Source organism: Rattus norvegicus, chromosome 11, assembly GCF_021556685.1.
Source record: "Rattus norvegicus strain SHRSP/BbbUtx chromosome 11, alternate assembly SHRSP_T2T, whole genome shotgun sequence".
Taxonomy (NCBI): Eukaryota; Metazoa; Chordata; class Mammalia; order Rodentia; family Muridae; genus Rattus; species Rattus norvegicus.
In genome coordinates, this window is record NC_141544.1 from 43,116,453 (window position 1) to 43,139,837 (window position 23,385).

At 41.7% G+C, this 23,385-nt stretch overlaps 1 protein-coding gene across 14 annotated transcripts in view; it reads right to left on the minus strand.

The window, feature by feature from the left end:
* Scaf4 (SR-related CTD-associated factor 4) overlaps positions 1 to 23,385 on the minus strand; it is a 60,632-nt gene that overhangs the window by 20,450 nt on the left and 16,797 nt on the right. For 5 of the 14 annotated variants that reach the window (XM_087575436.1, XM_087575435.1, XM_087575445.1 and 2 more), the window contains exons 2-14: positions 19,361 to 19,444; positions 18,634 to 18,678; positions 16,181 to 16,342; positions 14,674 to 14,809; positions 14,041 to 14,180; positions 8,034 to 8,227; positions 7,645 to 7,753; positions 6,021 to 6,416; positions 5,533 to 5,618; positions 4,333 to 4,523; positions 3,536 to 3,636; positions 3,040 to 3,153; positions 993 to 1,149 (exon numbers count right to left, since the gene is read on the minus strand). In XM_087575436.1, coding sequence (XP_087431562.1) covers positions 993 to 1,149; positions 3,040 to 3,153; positions 3,536 to 3,636; positions 4,333 to 4,523; positions 5,533 to 5,618; positions 6,021 to 6,416; positions 7,645 to 7,753; positions 8,034 to 8,227; positions 14,041 to 14,180; positions 14,674 to 14,809; positions 16,181 to 16,342; positions 18,634 to 18,678; positions 19,361 to 19,444 — 1,915 coding nt within the window. 14 annotated transcript variants of the gene reach the window in all.

Genomic DNA, 23,385 nt, shown 5'->3' on the forward strand with positions numbered 1-23,385 from the left:
AAATGAACAAGTAACAATAGATCTGGGAAACAGATGGACCCGGATGACATGGCCAGTTCTAACAGCCATCCTCTCAGTCACCCCTAATAGTAAACACTAACAGAGCCCTTTCACCTCTTTTGTTATCTTCTAAGAAAGGAAAATCCAGAAAGTTATCGTCCCATTCTGTATTCCAGGGCTTTCCTGGTTAGTAATCTTCTATGTCATCAATAAAACCTCCTAGGACCATGACTTCCAAAGTCCCTTCCACTGGCTGAGTCTCTTTATCCTGGCCACAAGCATACACCTGGACATGGTGAGTTTATTTGTCTGATGAGAAATACAATCTGGCTCCTTCCTGTAAGTGAAAGCGTTCTTCAAATGGGAAGGGGGAGCAGGGTGTCCCTGCTTTTGGTTGTCAACACGCTTTACACATCCTTTATTCCCACAGCAATCTTACTACTAACTTGGCACTTGTAATATTTGTATCCACAAACAACTCAACTTCCTGGTCTAATATTTTGTGTGTGTGTGTGTGTGTGTGTGTGTGTGTGTGTGTGTGTATTTGTGTGAGCGCGCATGCACGCGTGTCTGTCTGTCTGTCTGTCTGTTCTCTGGATATTTACATTTTTCTAAAGAAATTATTTCTGAATCATGGATTAAACCATAATACAGAGGTGAATGTCATCCTATCTTACTAGTACAGAATCTCTCTCTAATCAAGGAGCCCAAACCTAAGTAAGATGCTGTGGTGCTGAAAGTGTTCTGATCTGGGGGCCCTGTGCAGTCAGTTTGTGCCAATGAGGAGTAACGAGGACTAAGTTGTCTGTTTTCAGTGCAAAGGTCTACTTAACCATGAGCCTCACGATCTCTACAGTTCATACTTCTCCACTACAGTCACGTTATACAGAGAAAGATCACAGTGTCTTCAATTTTCAAGAGAGGCAGTCTCCTGCCTGGGACTTAATCTGTCACATGACCATGACCTGTCAGTGACAGATGGGTCTGCTTACCTGGGTTAAGTGTGTCACTGTCCAACATGCCTCCTTCACAGAAACTCTCCAGCTCCTCAGCTTTGACTTTGTCCCATGGAATGTAAGTAACACCAAGTTCAACATCCCAATACTGTTTAAAATCCGCCTTTATTCCTTTGTTTAAGGCCCAGGCAATCTACAATCGGTGAAAATACACAAAGAAAGGAAACAAAGTCATAAACCTTCAGTCTGCTACTCTCCATCATTCTACTGGAGCAGCCTGGACTCACTGTCCCTGGACATTAAGCTTCTCTTTGCGAATCAGATGAATGGTTCTGCTATCTTCCCATTCTGTCTCAGGATAAAAATCTCTATACATTCCTCACAGCCAGCACATAGTGGAGAAAGATCGAGTTATCAGGGAGAAGCCCAACACACTGGACACCGATTTTCAGAGTCTACAGAGAGGGCAACATCTTTTTTCAGTCTACATTAGAGTAGAACCAGGAAGTAATTGCAGCAGCACTGAATCTGACTCCTCAGAGGGCAGCTGTCCATGCGCTTCTAATATTCTTTACTTTTGTTGGGTTTTGGTTTTTTTCAGAGTTAATTCTAAAAAGGGGTGGTAAACCTTAAGTTGTGAAATATCTACATTTTTATATAAGAAAATATTTTATTAGAAAATATCCTTAGGGGGTTGGGGATTTAGCTCAGTGGTAGAGCGCTTTTGCCTAGCAAGCTCGAGGCCCTGGATTCGGTCCCCAGCTCCGGGGGGCGGGGGGGGATCCTTAAAGCACCAATTATAGCTAGACAGACGAGGCACTGTATGCTGCAATTCCAGGACTCAGGAGGAAGATGGAGGAAGATCAGGAGTTCAAAGCCAGCCTGGTAAGTTAAGTACATAAATAAATAAGGTGGCTGGAGGTATAAGGGTTACCTAGTATACATTAAGAGCCCTGGTTAAATTCCCACTACTTTATTAAAAAAATAAATCGTATCAATTAGATTTTTATGTTAGCTAGGTATTGTTAGTACACATCTTTAATCCCAACACTCAGAGGAAGCAGAAATAAGCAGCCTTGTCTACAGACCAAGTTCCAGGATACCCAGGGCTACACAAAGTAACCCTGTCTCAAAACAAGAAAGCTCGTTAGCTTAGCAATAAACTGACTCCTAATGACATTCTGCTATACCCACAGACCAACTCCTGCCCTAGCCATCTCCAGAGAAGGATTTTTTTTGGGGGGGGGGGGGAATTGATAGGAAATAAAAGACCAGCATCCTAAATGGGCTACCTTCATTAAACCCTCCCCTCAGGGTTCAAGGAACTATGTGGAAGAGAAGGTGGAAAAAATTTAGAGCCAGCGGGGCCTGGGTAACTCCAACTGTTGTACTGATGCACTTATGAAATCAGACATGGCAGCATGTCCTGCACAGGTTCAAGCCAGATAGGGTACCAGCTCGAAGAAGTAGAAGCCAGGCTCCTGCCTCTAACTAAGAAGTTACTGAAACTGACATCTGCTTGCAAAAGAAGCATTAGTTTTTCCAAAGGAGCCTCGCTGTGTTTATTACCCTCAGAGGAGGACCCATCCCAGTAGTGCATGGCTGACTTCAAAACAAACTCTTTTTCTAGGGGGTGAGGGTAGACTTTTTATCTCTAGCTGCTTTGGGCATTTTTGTCTTAGTGACTTTTTGCTTGTGTGTTTGGGTTTCTGATTTTCAGGAGGGTGTAATGTTTTCTGTGCTTTTCCCAATCTCATTTTATTGCTTGTTTTCCAGACCAGGGGTGTGGTGTGGTAGGGGGGGCCATGGAGATTCGGGAGGTGGAATCTGGAAGAAGCTGGGGGAGAAGAAAAGCTTGATAAGAATACACTACATTAAAACACTAAGAATCTAAGAAAATTGTTACATAAACTTTTATGTTGGTTAACATTAAGGTAACGTTTTGTTCTAGCTGTGATACTGTGGTTTAGGAGGTAGCTTTTATGACTTAAGCCATTCCCAAGCAGAAAATTACAATTGAAAGAAAACCTCCAACAACAATATATTTACACGTGAAACCCTTTTATAAATGATAAAAATGTACCTTTATGGATTTCTGGTTCACTTTATAGTTTCCTCGGCTCAGTTTCTGCAGGGCACGGTATGCGTCTTGCCTATGAACCATAACTATGTAGGCGCAGCCCCTGGGAGGAATCATCTAAGGGGATCAAAGAACAGGACAGAGGATTTAGTTAGCCACAGCCGTTCTCCTTCACCAGGGCTTTACAGTGCGAGGAAGGGTCCAGGCACTGAAGCACACAGGCACACACGCACAACAACGTCTCAGACCCCAGTACCACCACCGAAACAGGAAGAACCTGTGCTGTTCAATGTTGGCAATTCAAATTTGGTCTTAATTAAACCATGCAAATGTTGTTACAGACTTTCCTAGAAAGGTATTTTAACTTAAACATTGCTGTCTGAGAAACATCTACTACAGAGAATGTGAAGGAAGCTGCACCTGAGCGCTCAAGACCTCAGTCTCAAAGACAACTGAGCACACTTGCTTAGCCAGCACCTTACAAGCCATAAGTACTCACGTTAATTGATTCAATTGGACCAAACTCTTCTAAGAGACTGGCAACATCCTGCTGAGTAGTCCTTTTGTCCAGCTGTCCCACCCACAGTGTGGTGCTGCAAACTGAAAGTAAATCAGTGGTTACAATCCAGCAGCACTGCACATTAGCAAGTGTCATTACCACAGGGCACCCCGGTGCCGAAAGTTTAAATAGAAAACCCCATGTATAAAGTATATAAACTTAAAAGTAGGTATTTAGAAACTAAACCAGGACACAAGAATTGAAAAAGCAATGGTCTCTCTGTGACTAGACCGAAAAATGGCTATGAAGCCTCAGGCCCTAACAGCAGTGACATCTGCTAGCAAGAACAGAACAAAGGGCTAGAACCAAACAACCCAGCCTTAACAAGCAGCCGCCCATTCCTAGCTTTCATGCAGTTTATCTGTATGGTGGCTCCTATGTAAGAGCCTCGCTTTAAATACCCACTGATCACTGTTATGATTTAAAATGTAATAGTTAATGATGTACAAGAATATGCCTACTATGTATGTTCTCAAAATGATGACAACCCAGCTAACCCAGTCTAGAATCTTCCATCAAAGAGGGAAGTAGCCAGTGGAAAGACACACCTCCTATGTGCAGAAGCACTAGAAAGACCATGCAGTACATAAGTCAGACATACATACACAAACCCTATTCAGAATAAAACTCAACCACGATACTGAACCATTTATGGCTTTGCTAACAGTCATAAAACTATCTTAAAGCCACAGCGTGAGAAAGAATAAAGGGACGGTGAAGACAGATTCACTAGTTACCACTTGCAGTCTCTGACTTGATCTGAGGGAGGCCTTTCTGCCGCCGCTCCCTCTCTTTTTCTCGATCCCGTCTTTCTTGAGAGCGAGAGCGAGGCGAGTGCCGGCGCCTATCCCTGGACCGGGACCGAGACCGACGGTGGCGGGATCTCCGAGACCTAGAGCCAGACCTAGATCTTCTTCTTTTTGGTGACCTAATATATTTCCAAAGATGGATAGCACACAGAGAAAGGGGAAAAGGCACATATTAAGTTAAAGAATCCACAAGTACACGAATCAACATTTGGATCTGTATGAACTCAGAAACAAGGAATATACAAGGGTATAATTTATACAAAATAAATAAGGCTGGCGTCGTGTAACTGTGTTCTCTGTTTAGCATCTCTAACACTACCACAACTCCCATCTCCATGGTCTAAGAAGTCCATGCTCTGCTCAGGGCTGGGTACACTGCTGCTCCTCTCCCTTTCTTGTGAACTGTGACTTCAATATGTCATTTCATTTCCACTTCTGTTGTCAGCACAGAACTTACAACTCCTGGAACACCACACACACACACCCACACCACACACACACCCACACCACACCCACCCACACCACACCCACCACACACACACACACACACACACACACACACACACACACACACACACACAAAGTCACTCAAACAAAATGTGGGTAAAATTGGTGACACAATAGTACTTGGCTTTGGGGAGGAGGTGTCTTTTTAAGGGCAGGGTCTCATGTATACCAAGCTGGTCTCAAACCTCTGATGCCTCACTGCTGGAATTGTAGGCGTGCAATACCAGACCTAGTTCAAGCAATGCTCGTGATTGAGTCCAGGGTCTTAGGCACATGAGGTAAGTACTCTGACTTAGCTAAACCCCCCGACTTGATTAAAAAGACAAAATAAAATCAGTATTATTTCTGGTACCTTCTCCTTGTGTACCAACTATTACTATTTTGAACATCAGAAAAACCTAAAGCTGATTGACATCCGTTTAATCACAGCACCCAAAGGGCAGGGGTAGGCGGACTGCTCTGAATTCAAGGCTATACACTGAGTCTGTACATTGAGTCCCCTGACAGTCAGGGCTATACAGTAAGACCCTATCTAACAACGAGAGAAACAACAAGAAGCAGCAGTGCAATGAGGTCTCCCAGTCTTCTTAGATCAGAGCCATAGCTCATCCTTTAAGTTACCTGGATGCTGACCTGGATCTCGACTTTCTGCTCTCAGGCACATGCCGCTTAACCTCTGTGACACAAGGCTGCTCTACTTCCATTTCCTTTAAAAAAAAAATTGGAAAAAATCAGAAATTTAGAAACTGTAAGATATACACATACATACTAATTTTTTGGTTCTCGGATCAAATGTTTATTAGTCACCATTAATAAAAAACAAAATCTTTCACAGTGTTTGCAAACTAAGGGGGAAGTTCTCTACTTGTGGAAGTTACTTTGTATAAATCACATATCGTTTTAACAAAACACCAACCAACACTGTAAACTAGGCACTGGCTGAATGAACCTCTTCCTTCCTCTAGCTCAACCCCCACACTTGATAGTGCTGTGGTATGGAACTTACACTAAACTGTTGGGAGCACCCAGGGTAGAACTAGTGAGTGACACCCAAACAAACAGCAACAAACCACAAGGAAAGTGTGCAGACCAACCTCATAGACTATTACCTGCTGATGTGGCTTTTGTGAATGGGGTTCATTTTGTGGTTGAAAAGTAGGTTGGAAAGTTGGCTGTACTGGTGGAGTTGGAGGCATTCCAGGCTGGGGCATCCCGGGCTGGGGCATCCCGGGCTGGGGCATCCCGGGCTGAGGCATCCCGGGCTGGGGCAACCCAGGCTGAGGCAACCCAGGCTGGGGCATCCCGGGCTGGGGCATCCCGGGCTGAGGCATCCCGGGCTGAGGCATCCCGGGCTGGGGCAACCCAGGCTGAGACAACCCAGGCTGAGGCATCCCGGGCTGAGGCATCCCGGGCTGGGGCATCCCGGGCTGAGGCATGGGAGGAAATGGAGGTGGTGCAGAGAGAAGCCCAAATCCTGGCATCTGTCCGTTAGGAGGAAGTGGGACCTTTGGTTTTAAAGAAGCATTAAATCTATTAAGTAACAGCAACAAAAATAGTTTTGAAAAACTTTAATACATTTTAATTAAGAAAAGCTACCCAGTTTATGTGTAACTTTTTTCTAAACCATCATTATATATTCAAGTATGACATACTTGACAAGTTCCTTAACTCATTCAGAATTCTTTTTTTTTTTTTAAGATTTATTCATTTATTATATATAAGTACACTGTAGCTGTCTTCAGACACACCAGAAGAGGGCATCGGATCTCTTTACAGATGGTTGTGAGCCACCATGTGGTTGCTGGGAATTGAACTCAGAACCATTGGAAGAGCAGTCGGGGCTCTTAACCGCTGAACCATCTCTCCAGCCCCTCATTCAGAATTGTAAACAGTGATTTAAGTAAGGTGCAGCTTTATTTACACAAGGTGGCAATGACAGGCTAACCTTAGCCAAGGAGGGGCTTGATTGAGAATTTCTTCTTTCAACTTTTAAACAGTAATTGAGCTTTTTAGAAGAAAAATTAGCTTTAAGAAGTGGTTTCTTGATTCCTTGAAAAAAAATTGTGTTTGCTAGGCATGATGGTGTGTGCAGCAGAGTGTACATGAGTTAAAGACCAGGCTGGTCTACAATGCAAAACAAAGAACACTGGTCTTATATAGTGCAGCTCAGGCTGGCCTGAGACATAGGATCCTCCTGTGTCATGCACTCAAATGCTATGCTATGTGTTGACACCACACCCAATTAAGCACACAATTCTAGAAATGTTACCAATGGGCCCCCTGACATATCCCCACAGACTCTCTACAAGGATTATTATAATGGGAGTGAGTTTCACCCCTAATTTAGATTCATAGTAAAGTGAACCTACAGTATTCCTGTAACTCTCTGGTGTGCTATACATGCTTTTGTTGCATAGTGTAAACACCAACACAACCTACATAAGGAACAGAAGGCTCTCTGTAGTATCTGATCACCACAGCATGCAGGAAAGAGACTAGCAAAGTGCTGTGTCACTAGGAAGTTTCTTTAGAGAGTCAATGTCACTAAATTAGTTTAATTAAAATACCTATTATTATTAGACTGTGATATCATGTTTACACACTTGTAAATCAAAAGCAACTCAAGGTAGTTGGCCCTCCACAGTGCTCACTGGAGCTGCTGCTCTCCTTAGCAGATTCTGTAGTCACAGCAGTGCTCAGAAGTACAAGGTCAATCCAAGAAAATGCCCATACCTGATGCTGCATGCTATCCTGCTGCAGTGCCATCATTCGAGGTTGAAACTGGTCCACATTTTGATGCTGTGTGTACGCTGGCTGCTGCATGCCGTCTCCAGGGTACCCACTAAGATGAGGTGAGCACTCATTACCCACTAAAGCACTGAATGCCCTAAGTCACTTCTACAGGGCGGAATAACACTCTGGACTAATAGGCAATCAACAAATTTAGTACAATGCAAAAACCACATTTTAAAATGTCTAACTCTGATAAGGACACTATTCCCAATAGAAATTTCTTTAATATAATTTTATAAAACAGAGACTGCACTGCACTGTGTTTTAATCCCAATTGTTGCTGAGATTATGCTTTGCAACTGTTACTATCAGGCTCAGGAAGCACTCACAATGGCGCCTGTGGAGGAGGGGGAGAGGTAGCAGAGGACGCAGGCACAGCAGGAGCAACAGCAGGTGTGGCTGCAGCGGGCACAGGAGGTGCAGCCGTGGCAAGGGCTGTGGTGGCAACGGCGACAGCATCCTCTTTCTTCGAGTCTTCCACAGCTTCTGGCTCATCATCATAATCAAATCTGTCAAGCAGCTTCTGTAACGTGTACGGAAATGTTCCATTTTAAAACACAGACGGAGTCACTAACAAGAAACTTTACAGAAATAACACGTTTGCACCAGCCATACCCCTACCATACATTCAGTATACACAATTTCTTTTTCTCCTGCAAGTTCTGGGGCTCTTGGTCCAAAGATAGACAATTTTGCCATAAGTGCCAGGTTAGAAAAAAAAAAAATACAAGTTTAAATTCTATTTCCCTTTTCCAATTATAAAAGTAGTGTTTTTTTTTTTCCTGATCTGCTTATATCATAGTAAATTTATCAGTACACTTATCTAAAATATCCAACTTGCTTAGACTGACCTTCCGGTGCACATGTTAACTGGTGTATGCTTTCAGGCAGCTGCAGTGCAGACTTTTACCCTATCCCTATAAACACATACGCCTGTGTTATAATCAAAGAAAAAAATTACAGTGTAGGACAGGGCCAAGAGTCTCTTCAGCTGTTTTACTATAAAGTTTCTTTCTCAAAACTTCATAGCTCACACCAATTTTCCCAAACTTTTCTTTTCTTTTCTTTTCTTTTTTTTTTTGCCTATCTGGGGACGGAACCCAGGGCCTAGCAAGCGCTCTACCACTGAGCTAAATCCCCAACCCCCAAACTTTTCTTAAACAACAACAACAAAAACCTAACCTGCATAATCTGTAAGTTCATAGAACTAGAGCAGTAATTTTAAAATAAGACTTATTGGGCCAGTGCAATGGGTAAGCTACCTGTCTTGTAAGCCTTGAGTTCATCCTTAGCACTGAGCGAAGGTGGGAGGGGAAAAAGAAGACTACTCAAAACGTTCTAACCTCGGGCTGGAGAGATGGCTCAGCGGTTAAGAGCACCCGACTGCTCCTCCAGAGGTCCTGAGTTCAATTCCCAGCTACCACATGGTGGCTCACAACCATCTGTAAAGAGATCTGATGCCCTCTTCTGGTGTGTCTGAAGACAGCTACAGTGTACTTATATATAATAAATGAATAAATCTTTAAAAAAAAATGTTCTGACCTCCATGTGTACCGCCCCATATGTAAATCACTCCCATCATAACTTTAAAAAGAATTAAGCTTATTTTAAAAAGGGAATGTAATATACTGAACAGTTACTGTGGCTTCTTCTAAAGAGATTATATATTTTGTAATCATAATAAAACATGTCATATAGATCTGATTTCATACTCTACATAGAAAAGGCTCAGGAGATCCAGCTAACTTTTCTCTCCAGCTATGCCTAAGCACATTGGTTTCCACTTCAGTTCCTAACTCACATTTCTTAAGCTGTTCTGCCTGGAAACTCTAGGGTACATTATGAACGGATTTCTAAGTCACAAAGGAAGGGGCTTCCTTAGACAACACACTACAAAGAACGACACAAAGTGTAAAGAGTGTTTGGTGACGTAGCAAAACTCTTCGTTTTTTTTTCCCCCTGAAACAGGATTTCTCTGTGTAACAGCCTAGGCTATCCTGCAACTCTCTTTGTAGACTGAGCTGGCCTCGAACTCAGAGCTGCCAGCCTCTGCCTCCCAAATACTGGGATTAAAGATGTATGTCACCACCACACATGGTAGCAAACTTCTTTATCAAAGAGCAGTTGGTATTTTCTGAATAGAATCTGTATTTCGGGTACTATGCAGATATACTAGTTTATCTTATGGTACTAAAGAGATACATTTTTTTCAATTTTAATATTCATACATACTGATCTGAAAAAAGATTTGAAACAATTATAAAACTCTCCAGTTTTAGAGGAAATGGAAGGTGTAGAAAGATCTGAATAAAAGTGCTCCCAGTGTCTAGCTTAAAACAGGCTTTACTGAATGGAGAGCACAGCACACAGCATGCACATCCACACCATCGCCCTCACATAATCTTTCTTTTTTGCAAACAATTCCTTCAGGTGAAACCACTGCCGTGGGGGCTGGAGAGATGGCTCAGCGGTTAAGAGCACTGTCTGCTCTTCCAGAGGTCCTGAGTTCAATTCCCAGCAACCACATGGTGGCTTACAACCATCTATAATCAGGTCTAGTGCCCTCTTCTGGCCTGCAGGCACATACACACAGGCAGAAAGCTGTATGATGTATATATACATAATAAATTAATAAATGAAAAAAAATATTAGTTAAAAAGAAAAAAAACCCCACTGCCGTATGCAAGAAGAAAAGCAACAGCAACAGATGGTGCAGAAAATGACAAACAGTACTACCCAGAGATTCCAAAGACTAGAAACCCAAGTATGAATGAAATAAAAAGTCCCAAAGTCTACACAAAGAAAACCATTTACTGAAGTAAATGAACATTCTGTAGGACTCTCAGTACATCTGAAAGCTAAAGGGAGGCATTTATGATACTGTCTACTCAACAAGTACATTGTGATGGCTGACTTTGTGTAAACTTGGATATCTAATATAGGCACCAGTTGTTAAGTCCAACAAAAAAAAAAAAAGACATTACTGCAATTACTGCAGAGGTAAAATATTTTAGATCACGTCAATAGACCAGGAACGCAGCAAGTAAGTGGCCCCCGGACATCTGGACATGATCTTTCCCAAGAACTGTTTCCTCAAGAAGGGCTTCCAGGGAACACAGCACAGAACCTGCCCCAGTTTCTAGCCTGCTGCCCTTTGGGATGTTCTCAGGAAGGTCTACATTGCTAACGCTATATGGACTTAGAGCCTGCTCATGTACCTGAAAAAAAACCTTAAATTTGCTAATTTCTATACGTACACAAACTAATTCTTTAAGAAAATCTCATTAGCTGCAAAGATGTCTTAGCAGTTGAGAGCACTGACTGCTCTTAGAGAGGACCCAATTCAGTTCCCAGCACCCATATATGATGGTTCAAAAAGCATCTTTATCTCCAGTTCCAGAGAATTTGAAGCCTTTTCTGATGTCCACAGGAACTAGGCACTCACATGGTTCATGTATATACACCCAGGTAAAACATTCATACATATAAAATAAATCTAAGAAAAATCTTCCCTTCCATTTATCTACCCGACCATAGATACCACTTGTGGTTTATTTGCAAAACCCATACCTAAGGTCAACAGCACAGCGAAGCCTGAAAAAGAAGAAAGTCAAGTAGAGGTACATTTGGAAATAAGTGTGCCCTCTTATTTATGTCCTGGGTGCTCAGGAATCTGAATATGCTAAGATTTTTTAGTTCAATCCCCAGCACCAGATACATGTTACTTCAACCATCAAGATGCAAAAATAAACATTGGCGTGACAAAGCGCTGGCCAAAAACCAACCAACCAAACAAGCACTAAACATGAACACAAGTAAGACATCATAGTAAATTAAAAAAAAAAAGGGTAAATTAGGTATTTTAATAAGTAAAATAAATATATACGCTTAGCAAAACCTTAAACCATACTGTAAAAAACTCCACTCCAGAAGGAATAGAGACAAATATAATGCACAAACAGATTTCCAAATGATAAATAACAAGGGATTTATATTCACCTGTACACGGAACCAGACCTGCGCACACACATTCAAACGTACCTTTTCAAACCAGTCTACTTTATAACTCTGTATTGTTTCTCCCTACAAACACAAATTCAGGAAGGGTGTGTGTGTGTGTGTGTGTGTGTGTGTGTGTGTGTGTGTGTGTGTGTGTGTGTGTGTGTTCACCAGCTCTAGGCTGGGTATGTTCATTAACTGTCTTTGGTCTTTCTCTGGGTCATAAACTTGGCTAGACCGTCTGACAGCAAACTCCACACAGCACTGGGAATGTGACCGCAGTCATTATGCTTACCACAATGCAAGCACGTCCTAGCTATACCACCTCTCTAGCCCCCTGTGAGGTTTTCCCCCCCACTCAAAATTTAACCCAATCTTTCTTAAAGTCAGTAGTAACTCATTAATCACTAAGATAAAATAATGAAAACTGGAATTCACCTACCACATAATTACTTAGTACTGGTGATAAAGTTTTTTTTTCCCCCTGGAGCTGGGGACTAAACCCAGGGCCTTGTGCTTGCTAGGCAAGCGTTCTACCACTGAGCTAAACCCCCAACCCCGGTGATAAAGTTTTTATCTTATATTAGACAGAATCATAAATTTTAGAGACCATGATATTAAGCAAGTCATTTAATGCTATGATTTTCAAATATATATTTTCTATTTTTTTATGTGAAACCAGAACAAGAACTTTTAGACAACCATAACCCTAAGAAAGCCATGAGAGACAGAAGAACCATGCGGTATAACCCTGCAGACACACAGCCCAGGCACACCTTCAGTATAGCTAGTGTGTTTTACTGTCAGTTGCTCCTCCACAGGCTCATGCTCAACCCTGGTCCCCAGCTGGTGGTGTGATTGTTTTTCTTTTTTCTTTCTTTTTTTTTGGGGGGGGGGGGTGGTGGAGAAAATTTGTGTAGTTAGTTGTAAGAAAGCCACCAGGGGAACAGTTCTCAAAGCTTCACCTGGTCCAGGTCCTTTTCCTTCCCCTTAAAAACTGAAGAGATTCATCTGCCACTTGGTCCTGCTGCAGCCAAGGATTCAACTCTCTGACACCAAGAATCAAAATAGATCTTCCCACTTTCAATTTGCTCTCTTGGGTATTTGGTCACAGTCACACAGAAACAGAATTTCTAAGGATAGCAAGGCCCACTGAGTAAACAGAAGAAAGATGCTGAAGTCCCCCTAGGACTCACGTCACAGACATGGTAACTATGTTTATCACAGCAACAGCAAATGTCTATCAGTAGCAAAATAGATAACCTCAGATGCCTTGTCTACTGTAATCTTAATAACCGTTCAAGCTGGATGCAGACAGACCTAACAGAAGATCACACAGAAGCACAGGCCCACAGTACATTACTTCTGGAGAAGACACAAAACAGACACTAAGCACCAGTGGGAGGGGTGGACGAGTGGGCTAGTGAACAATATCCTTTTGCTCACTTTTCTTTATTCTGTAAATGTTTTATATCGAGCCTGTATCACACACCAGGAAAAATAAACATTTTGATGTTGAGGAGAAAAAAAAATCACCAAACCACAAACAAAAGAACAACCCAGGGAAGCTACAGAAGAGAAGTCTCACAAGCTGCTCTGGGTAAGACAGACAGTGGGGTGATGTGAGAGAAGCGTACCTTGTCAAATGCAGTTTTTTGCTCAGGTGGTTGTGTAGGAGCTGTCTTTAACTGAGCTGTGATAGCCTGAACCTGAGCCATCACAGCACTGTCAAGGGCGGGAGACTGTGGTTTTGGAGGTTGTTGAAAAGTCTGAAGGATCTGCTGAAGCTTAAAGAACGGAAGAACTGATAAACCACAGGACAAAGCAACATCATCAAAGTTAATTTACTGAAAAGAAAGAATCTTCAGAATGACTAAGAACAGCACAGGCCTAAGTAACGGGAAGCACCCAGCCTTGACTAACATATACTGGGTTTGTGAGTGAACACATTACAGTGTACATTGCTTATGGTCAGAATGTATGTTGACCATCCCAACGATACAATCAAGGCTCAAAGAGGAGAGAAAACACATTGAATTATGACAGTAGGTTTTCTAGAAATACAGCAAAGTTCACTCCATATCATCTTGAATCAATCAGCAGTACTAGAATTGTTAGCAACAACACCTGCCACTCCAACAGCTCTCAAGTTCTCAAAGAGGTCTTCTCTATGCTCACATTTCCTCGGCAGCCCTGACTCCAAACATTAGCTCACTGGTAAAGGCTACTCTGATGGAGAAGACATTTCTCAGGTGGAGATACATATGAATTCAGGATACATGGAAACAAGAGGAACGGCATCTAGCTCTGCCAGCATCCGGTCACCAAGCAGCTTACCTGCTGGCCTTGAGTTGTCTGAAACAGTTGAGCCACGGCAGCAAAGGCATCGGAGCTGGGCAGCTGTGGGACAGCAGGCATGGAGTTTGTGGGAGCTTGTGGAAGTTCAGAAGAGACTTTTACTGGGGGTGGAGGTGAGCCTGAAAAAAGCAAAGGGTATCACATACTTCTTCCCCTTTAAAATGCCTTTTGAATTTTGCTGCTCAAACAAAATTCTGCCTAGTTTAACATACAGCAAGATGGACTGATTGTGGTTACCGAAGACTTATACTATATGAGAAATGACAAAGGGCATATTCCCATCTAAAGTAAACTCCAGGAAGAAAAACTGTACCTTCCAAACGCAAATCAATTCTTCCAAGGGAATTTCTACCAGCGAAGAAACAAAACCTTTCACATACAGAAACTATTCTTCTGTTTGTTTGCTTGCTTTTGTTAAGTGCTGACAAGTTATCCTCCCTCCCTCCCTCTCATCTGAATCCACACCCTTTGAAAACAAACAGGCAGCTAAAGAACAATACAAGAAAATATGGTAAGACAAAAGGAAACAAACTGGAACAGGACCACACAGACAGACACACAGACAGAAGGCAGGCAGAGGCAGTGCACTTGCAGGAGCTTCTGTCACTGTACCTTCATTGTTGGTGACATTTTCTGCTCCTGGAGCAGCATTGCTGGTTCCTGCTGCCATGTCCAAAAGCGGCTGAATGATTTCAATTTTGAACACTCCGTTTTTTTGCCAAAGATTTAGCACACGAACTATTTTACTCTGTTATATGTAAGAAAATGAACATACAATAAATATTTATAGAAATAATGTATCCTATCTGATTTTAAAGAGAATTACTGTTTCATAAGGGAGAAAATCCATCAGAATTATCACCCAGTTAAACTCTAATCTTTCCTCAGTGATACAATCCAATGAAGGAACATAAACAGAACACATACCTGGCAAATAAAGAGAAGGTGAACACTTTAAGAGCCATTTCTAAACACACACACACACACACACACACACACACACACACACACACACACACACACACACACTTGCAATTCCCACAATGCCCCTCTTAAAGCAAAGTGTCTCTATTCTCATTACTGAGTATTGTATCTAAGACTCTGTTCTGGAAGACAGAAGAGATGATCTAAACTGTCAAGGGGCAACTTGTGGCCTTTCACAGCTAAGGAGAGGGCTGCTTAACTGTTCCCACCTATACCTACATATTGCCTGCATAGGAACTGGCCTTCTCCTTAGGGTTTCCCTTAAACCTAACACAGGAACAAGAAGAAACAGCATTATTCTCTCTTAGTTTGAACAAACCAAGTTTCCTAAGAATTCAGAGAAACTAAAGCAGCAGGTTACATTAGTGTTAGTAATTGTTTACTGTGAATTCCCACCCAGTTAGAGTACAGGTAACATATCTTTCATGTTCTTTCTGTGAAATCGTGTGTGTGCGCGTGTGCGTGCACATTGCAGTCTTATTGTAGATTAATCACTTACACACAGGTATGTTGGGGAAGAACAACTCTGGGTCTTCCACAGTAGGCAAAAACCTGATGAATATTTTCCCTTAGACAGAGCTGCTCACTGTCTTGTTTCCATAGCGGCCTTCGCTTGCTGTTATTAGCAATCTACCCGCTAAGTGCTGAGATCAAAGGCATGTGTCTCCATGCCCACTAGCAGTATGTTCTCTAAAGTAAGATAATGCTTCCTGAACAAACCTTTTTAGTTTCTTTGAACTGCAGGATATTTAACATGTAATGCATCTTCTCTAGAAATTCTTAGTGTACAAAGATACATAGCTGTTCGCTTTAGCAGAAGCTTTATACCCACTGAGAAGTTACTCCTCACACCCTACTTTTCAGCAGGCTCTGCTCAGCTCAGGGTCTATGACTCTGGTTCCTTCTACAATTTAACATTATAAAAGTCCTTGTGTAGAGGCCTAGTGAATGCACCATTTCACACAGAAGCAAGAATAGGAAATGACCACAGCAGAAAAAACTGAACTTAAAACTCAAGAATTCAGTAATGAAGATATTACCCAGTAACATGACAAGCTTCAAACAACATGAACTTAAGCATATAAAAAGAAAGTAAGCTCAACAAAAACACAAACTGTTAAGTTATTAACCATACCTTATCTTCAGATGGACAAAGATATAAATACTGGAATGTAGCAGTTATATTCTTAGAGAATCTTGGCCCAAAAACATCTTTATCAGTTCCAAACTGGTGCCGAGACTGTCTCACGATGGAGTCAATGACATACAGGCCTGGAACCTTGTACTCTGGCTTACACTGCAGGGGAGGAGACAAGCTTAGTGCAGGAAAGTGAAATCAGTAGTGCACACCTCCAACCCCTGTACGGCAGGGGTAAAGGCGAGTGGGGCTCTGTGAGCCCGACCTAGTCTGGTCTACTTAGTGAGTTCCTGGCCATCCAGGGCTACACAATAAAACCATCTCGGGAACTGGAAAAAGAAAAGGAAAAAAGCTCTGAACACATCTGACACCACTATTCACACATACTAAGCTCACAGTTGAACACATCTGCTGTGCACTGTGCAGAAGATGCTTACGTGCTCCAGCTGTCTGTCTATCTGGCTGTCAGGTTTTTCAACAGTGACATTCTTTGCTACTTCAAAGTCCCAGGACTTTGTTTCCCCAGATCCTGGACTTCACCTCCAAAACTTTCCAGAGCTACTTTACCAACCCACTTTCCTACAATTAATTCAGTTATTCTGAGTCTGGAATAACTTTTTGAAGCTACTAAAACATACTTTTAATTAAACATGCTAGTTTTACTTCTGTTAAAATTTTTACCAGAGAAATAAAAAGAGGAAGGTTCATTTGGGTCTACAAATCTGACAGAAACAATTAACCAAGCATTAGAAAAATGGGAATTTATGTAGGAAAAGACATAGCCCTTCATGAAAGATAATCAATTCAGCAACAAAAATAAAGCCTTATTTGATGTAAGGATTTATGTAAAAAGAACAACATGAATGTACATCTCCCTTTGAGGTCAGCCACTAGAGTTTTGTTTTTTTTTTTTCCTTTTTCTTTCCTTTTTTCCGGAGCTGGGGACCAAACCCAGGGCCTTGAGCTTGCTAGGCAAGCGCTCTACCACTGAGCCAAATCCCCAACCCTAGAGTATTTTAAATACAAAGTAAAAAGTTGGAGAGAGAAATGTATGTTGGCTAAATAAGCCATGGTAACAACCAGAGGGTTATTTTGCAGAAGTTTACAATGCACGTAGTAGGAAAGGCAAGTCAGCAGCCAGTACTGTATCCACTTTTCTTACAGATGCACATGAATCAGCTAAACACAAGTGGACGAAGATGGACATACTGAGATAACTGGAGGCGGAGGCACACGTAAACTTCCGAGTTTCCCATTTACTGCTTTGCCCTTTGATCTGCTATAGAAGCTTCTAACTGATATAAACACCTACTATGTACTTCTTGGCAAAAAGGATTAAGACTTTGACGACCGTGGAAGTGATGGCACACACCTTTATTCCCAACATTCAACAGGCAGAAGCAGGTGGATCTCTGAGTCCCAGGCTAGCCTGGTCTACAGAGTTCGTTCTAGGACAGCCAGGGCTACACAGAGAAACCCTGTCTCAAAACAACAAAACCAAAACCAAACAAACAAAAACCCTAAGACCATTATCAGTTCTGACCTGAAAAGACATGCTACACACACACACACACACACACACACACACACACACACACACACACACCTCACACACTTAAGACAACATACAAGTAAAACAGCTTAATCATGATGATAACAGAGAAAAGTCAGGAAAAATAAAAGGTAACGTCATCTGAAAATCTCACCTGAAAATTAAATGTCAACAGAGTGGATGGGCAGAGTATAGAACAGGCAGGCCTCTTGGGGCTAGGAATAAACACTATTCTCAGGACTAGAATAGTGCCAAGCTCCAACCTTCTTGCCAATACTCAATGAATGGTAGAAATATGGGAAAATACCTTTTAAAACTTCTAAATGCTTAAAATAACTCAATACATATTTTTAAAAACATTTATCATGGGCTGGAGAGATGGCTTAGCAGTTACTGTTCTTCCAGGGGTCCTGAGTTCCATTCCCAGCAACCATACTATAGCTCACAACGTGCGTAATGGGATCTGATGCCCTCTTCTGTGTGTCTGAAGATGGTGACAGTGTACTCATACATGAAATAAATAAATCTTAAGAACAAAAGATTTATCATAAATATATTGAGTGGTTTGTCGGGGTGTGTGTGTGTACGTATACATACATACATACATACATACATACATACATACATACATACATACCATGTGCATATCTGGTGCCCACAGAGCCCAAAGAAGGCATAGGACTTCCTGAAACTGACATTCTGGAAGTGTTAGGAGTCCACGTGGGTGGTAGGAATGGAACCCAGGTCTTTTGGAAGAGACTCCAGTGCTCTTACCTGGTTGAGCCATGGCTCCAACCCCACTAAGTTTTCTAGAATGGTTTTTAGAAGCATGCATTCAAATTTCAATTCACATATATAAATGTGTATCATAAACATGATGCAATAATGAAATCGTTACCTTTTTGATGAACTTTTCTACTATTTGAACAACATGCTTATAAAGCTGAAAAAAAAAACAAAACAAAATTAGTCGGTTTATACATGTCTGTATTTTCCACAATTCAAAACCCTGAAATGTCCAACTTAAAAGAATTAGCAATTATCCCAAAGAGCCGTTAGAAATAGTTCACAATCAACAACTTTAGAATCCCGAGAAAGGAATTAATCAAAACAAGACTACACACTCCTTCATCAATCTTCATGTATCAAGGTATGAGGTTATTTCACTAGGGACAGAAACAGAGCCAAAACTAAGTAATACTATTTCTTAACTGTGCCATTCACTCAAATGTGAGCTTGGGTAACATAGCCCAAGTCTTGACTTCCCCCTTCCCCACAAGCTGGTTTATAAGGATTGAAATATGGCAAAGTGCTGTGAATAGATGTCACAATGCAAATGCACAGTAGTACCAAAAACCTTCAGCAAAACTTAATTCACAAGATAAATTCTGATGTTTAACAAACTTAAAAAAAAAAAATTCAAAGCAGAGCTGGCAAGATGGCTCAGTAGGTAAGGATGTTTGTTATAGAAAGCTGGCAAACTAAGCTAGATCCCAGGTAAAGGTGGAAGAGAACTTTCAAGGTGGTTTTCTAACCTCCACGTGCGTACCACCTCATGCCCTACCTCTGCCACCAATAATTAACTAAACAATTAAAAGTATTCCTAAATTAAATATTTTTCTTACCTTAATAGCTTTAATAGCAGCTTTAGTAATAAGAATCATCTTGGCTCTAGAGATGGGTGGTTTCATATCCATAAGTGAGAAGAGCTTAAAAACAAGAAACAAAAATAACTCACAAACTCAATTCAGAGGTCAATTCCCACTGTTTTACACAGACGTTTCTACCTATTAGCCAAGCGAACAGCAAACATCTGTAACTACGATGTGTCAATCCGGCTATGTATCCAATGTCACTAACAACTCTACAGTCTGTCTGCATCATCACTTAGGAAGGTCACAGCAAAGAAAAAAATGTATGAATGCAGAGGCAAAAGCATTAAAAAAAAAAAAAGCTATAGATTTTCAGTTCCAAATCTTTCTGAGATGTTGGAGAACTTCCATAACCCTAAGGTTCATTCAGATAAACATGTAAAATGTTTAACAATAAATTTAAAATGCCTTGTAAAGTTCCAACTATCTATGATGCTAGTGTGAGAATTTAAAATTTCTTTTCTTTTTTTTTTTTGGAGCTGGGGACCGAACTCAGGGCCTTGCGCACTCTACCGCTGAGCTAAATCCCCAACCCTAAAATTTCTTTTCTTAAAACCTAGCCCACCTCTGAGAATCAGAACTCAGTTTAGTACATCGTTCTAGCAATCAGGGAACCCCATGACCACACACACAATATTCTCTACTCCAAAGACTAAACACAACTAAGGCAATAATAATCAGAACTAGAAGGGTTACAAGCACAAACTCCTGAGATTAAGCACAGGTTTTTAAGGTCTGGGGAGGTCAGTGCTAGTGTGGCAGCCCATGCCCTTAATTCCCTTGGTACTTGGAGGCAGGGGCAGGCAGATCTCTGTGAGCTCCAAAGCAGCCAAGGATAGAGTCTCTGCCCCAAAACAAGAACACCCAGGGAGATGGTTCAGGGGCACAGGACTGAGCTTGATCCCTAGAAGACACATAGAAAGTGGTGTGTGGTTGCTTGTCCTTGTAATCTCAGAGCTGGGAGAAGTAAACTAAAGTACATGACACTTGAGCTTGAACTTTCTCTACACACACACACACACACACACACACACACACACACACACACACACACACACGGTTCTCCTTGAGAATGACTCTAAATGGAAAAGTAGAAAAGCTGTAGTGATGGGTGAAGCTATGTAAATCAATGAACAAATTTAACTACTTCAACTTAAAATCCATAGACTCATAAACACACAACACCGTTTACTATCGTCTCCATCTCTATTTTTAGATGAAGGGCTTCAGAATAGTCAATGCGTGGCTCAAGAGTATATTTTATTGAAGCCTAAGCTAGTATTTGTCTAATGCCAAGATTGTACATAGTGATTTCAATAGTAGGCAAGTCATTTCTTTTAAAGTCCAATGAGGGGGCTGGGGATTTAGCTCAGTGGTAGAGCGCTTGCTTAGCAAGCGCAAGGCCCTGATTCGGTCCCCAGCTCCGGAAAAAAAAAAAAAAAAAAGTCCAATGAGCATACAAGATGTTACTGCCTCCAAGTAAAAAGAAACTGTCATAATCATTTTAAAAATTAAAGCATAGGCTCTCACACAGCAACCGTCAATATCCAGGCAAAAGATTAACAAGAGATGAATAAGGTAGCAAGGTGACTTCACCACCTCTAAGATTTGCTTTCACAAAAAAAAAAAAAAAAAAAAAAAAAAAAGGTGCTAAAAGGGAACCTAGAGCCTACTGAAGCTAGGGATACAAAAAAAGTCCAATACAGCAGAGGAAAGAGCTGCACTAAAGAGTACCAGAGTCAAGTGACACCCTAAAGCCCAGAAAGGCACATATAGCCTTTTCAAACACTCCAAGGCTAATCAGAACGCAAACAGACCCTCGTCTTCTCGTTGAGGAAATTACCAGGGTATAACAGACATGACGGTTTTGTTTATTACAGTTGTCTATGTTGTATGATGTGAGCATGTCACAGTGCACATGCGGAGGACACCAGGGAGTCAGTTTTCTCTTTCTGTTCTGGATCCCAGGGATCCAGCTGCCTGTAAACACCTTTACCCACTGAGCCACCCTGTACAGCCCATGAATTTTCCCATGGGTGACTCCAAAGACCAATTGGTTAAGTTTTCATGTAAGTAGAAATGTCTTCGGGGGTTAATTTTTCACTCAAAAGCTCAGCAAACAGCATACTCTGCATGTAGAGAAGCAGCAGAATCATTTTAAAGCTTTTTATTTAGAGACGGGGTCTGTGTATCCTGGCTGTGCCTGACTCAGGAGTAGACCAGGCAGGTCTTGAATTCAGAGACCAGTCTGCCTCTGCCTCTCAGTTCTGGGATTCAAAGTGTGTGCTACCATGCCTAGCTTATGCTTCAGAACTGTAAGTAAGCAACACAGGTTTCCAGGACACCTAAGCCTCTTTTTAAACAACCTTGACTCTCCTTGACCAACTTTTCTTAACTCTTCAAGTTGTGAATTTGTACTTGATGCAATCTGAGAAAAATGCTTTAGGAAAATGTGAAATTTAGAGATTTTAAACATTTTCTAAAGCTGATAGCTACCAATATCTTACTGACTTGTCAAAGAAACTCTGTGCTCTCTAGAGCACTGGCTCCCTTAGATACAAACCTACCTTCATGGAAACGCCTCCCTGGTAACCATGTGCTCTGACACACATCATCTGGGGAGAAACACCAGGAGCCCTTGTCAGGTAGACATGTTTTCATGTTACATACGAGTGTACTAAGGTACAAGTTGCTAGCTATGTTAACATCCCAGCCCTAAATTACTACAATACTGTGTGTGTGTATTTGTGGAAAGCAGACATCAACTTCAATTGCCTTGCTTAAGGAGATGCTCACCTTAAAAAAACAAAACTAAACAAAAGCCTGACCATTACCACCACCTCCACCTCCACCTCCACTTCCACCTTCACCACCAAGCTAAACCCTGGACAGCAACCCAGGGGGTGGGGGGGTGGGGGTGGCGGCTATCTGTTCAATTCTGAGCTTACAATTACATGCTAGCAGGTCTGGCTTTTTAAATAAATCCTGAGGATTCAACTCAGGTCCCTCCTTGCAAATACTTTACTAACTGAGCTATGTCCTCCGTCCTTATTGTCAATGTTTTGATGGGTAAATGGTCGTACAATTTAATGTCTGCAATACAGTGGCAGGAAGAAAAGGTGAGAGACTTTGGCTGGAACAAGAGGAAGGCCGCTGGGATGGGCCTGTGGAGGCTGCACCTGACCCCTACCCTTGCTCCACTGTGGCATGACATGTCCAAGTGACAAGGATAGCAAAGCACTACAGAAGTGCTGGAAAAGCTGCTCAGTGTAGGCCACTTGCTTCACGTGTAGTACACAAGACCCAGAAGCTTGCCCATGGTGTTCAGGGTCAGAGGGAGGGCTACTGGTTTAATGTGAAATGATGCATGAGATCTCTGGTTTTGAGGTCTCAGCTCTGTGAGCTCAGCAGCGCTCAATAGCCAGCCTTCTGTTGTATACAGCAAGAGTCTACATTCTAAGCACACTCATACAAGCCTCCCTAGGCTTGTTGCCCCCACTGCAACTGCTTCTCAATTTGCTCCCAGGTCTCTAAAAACAATACTGTATTACTTACTGTCCTATGAATTATTAATTATGCTTCCAAATGGAATTATCTAAAAGAGCCCATAATAGTTGTGATTTTTTTCTTTTCCTGCGCTCTATGCCTACCCTTCCTCACATGGACCAACCCTAACTATTTCCTTAAGATCAATTATGCTAAGACCATGACAGCAGCTCTAAGAGAAGCTCTAAGAGTTTACAAGTATAAGGCCAGCATGGGCAACTTGTGAGAGTTTGTCTAAAAATAGAAAGTAAAAAGAAGTGACACATATACTGTTCATCAGTTCTGTATTTATGAATAGCTTCCCTCATTCTAAAGTAAATAATTTACTATTTAGTCCTTCCTCCACTCATCTAGAGCCAAACTGCAATTGAATAATCTTACTGGTGCCAAGGCCACCAGTATTGGCTGAGCAATCTCTCAGATTTATAAAGGCCGACCTTGTGACAATCCAA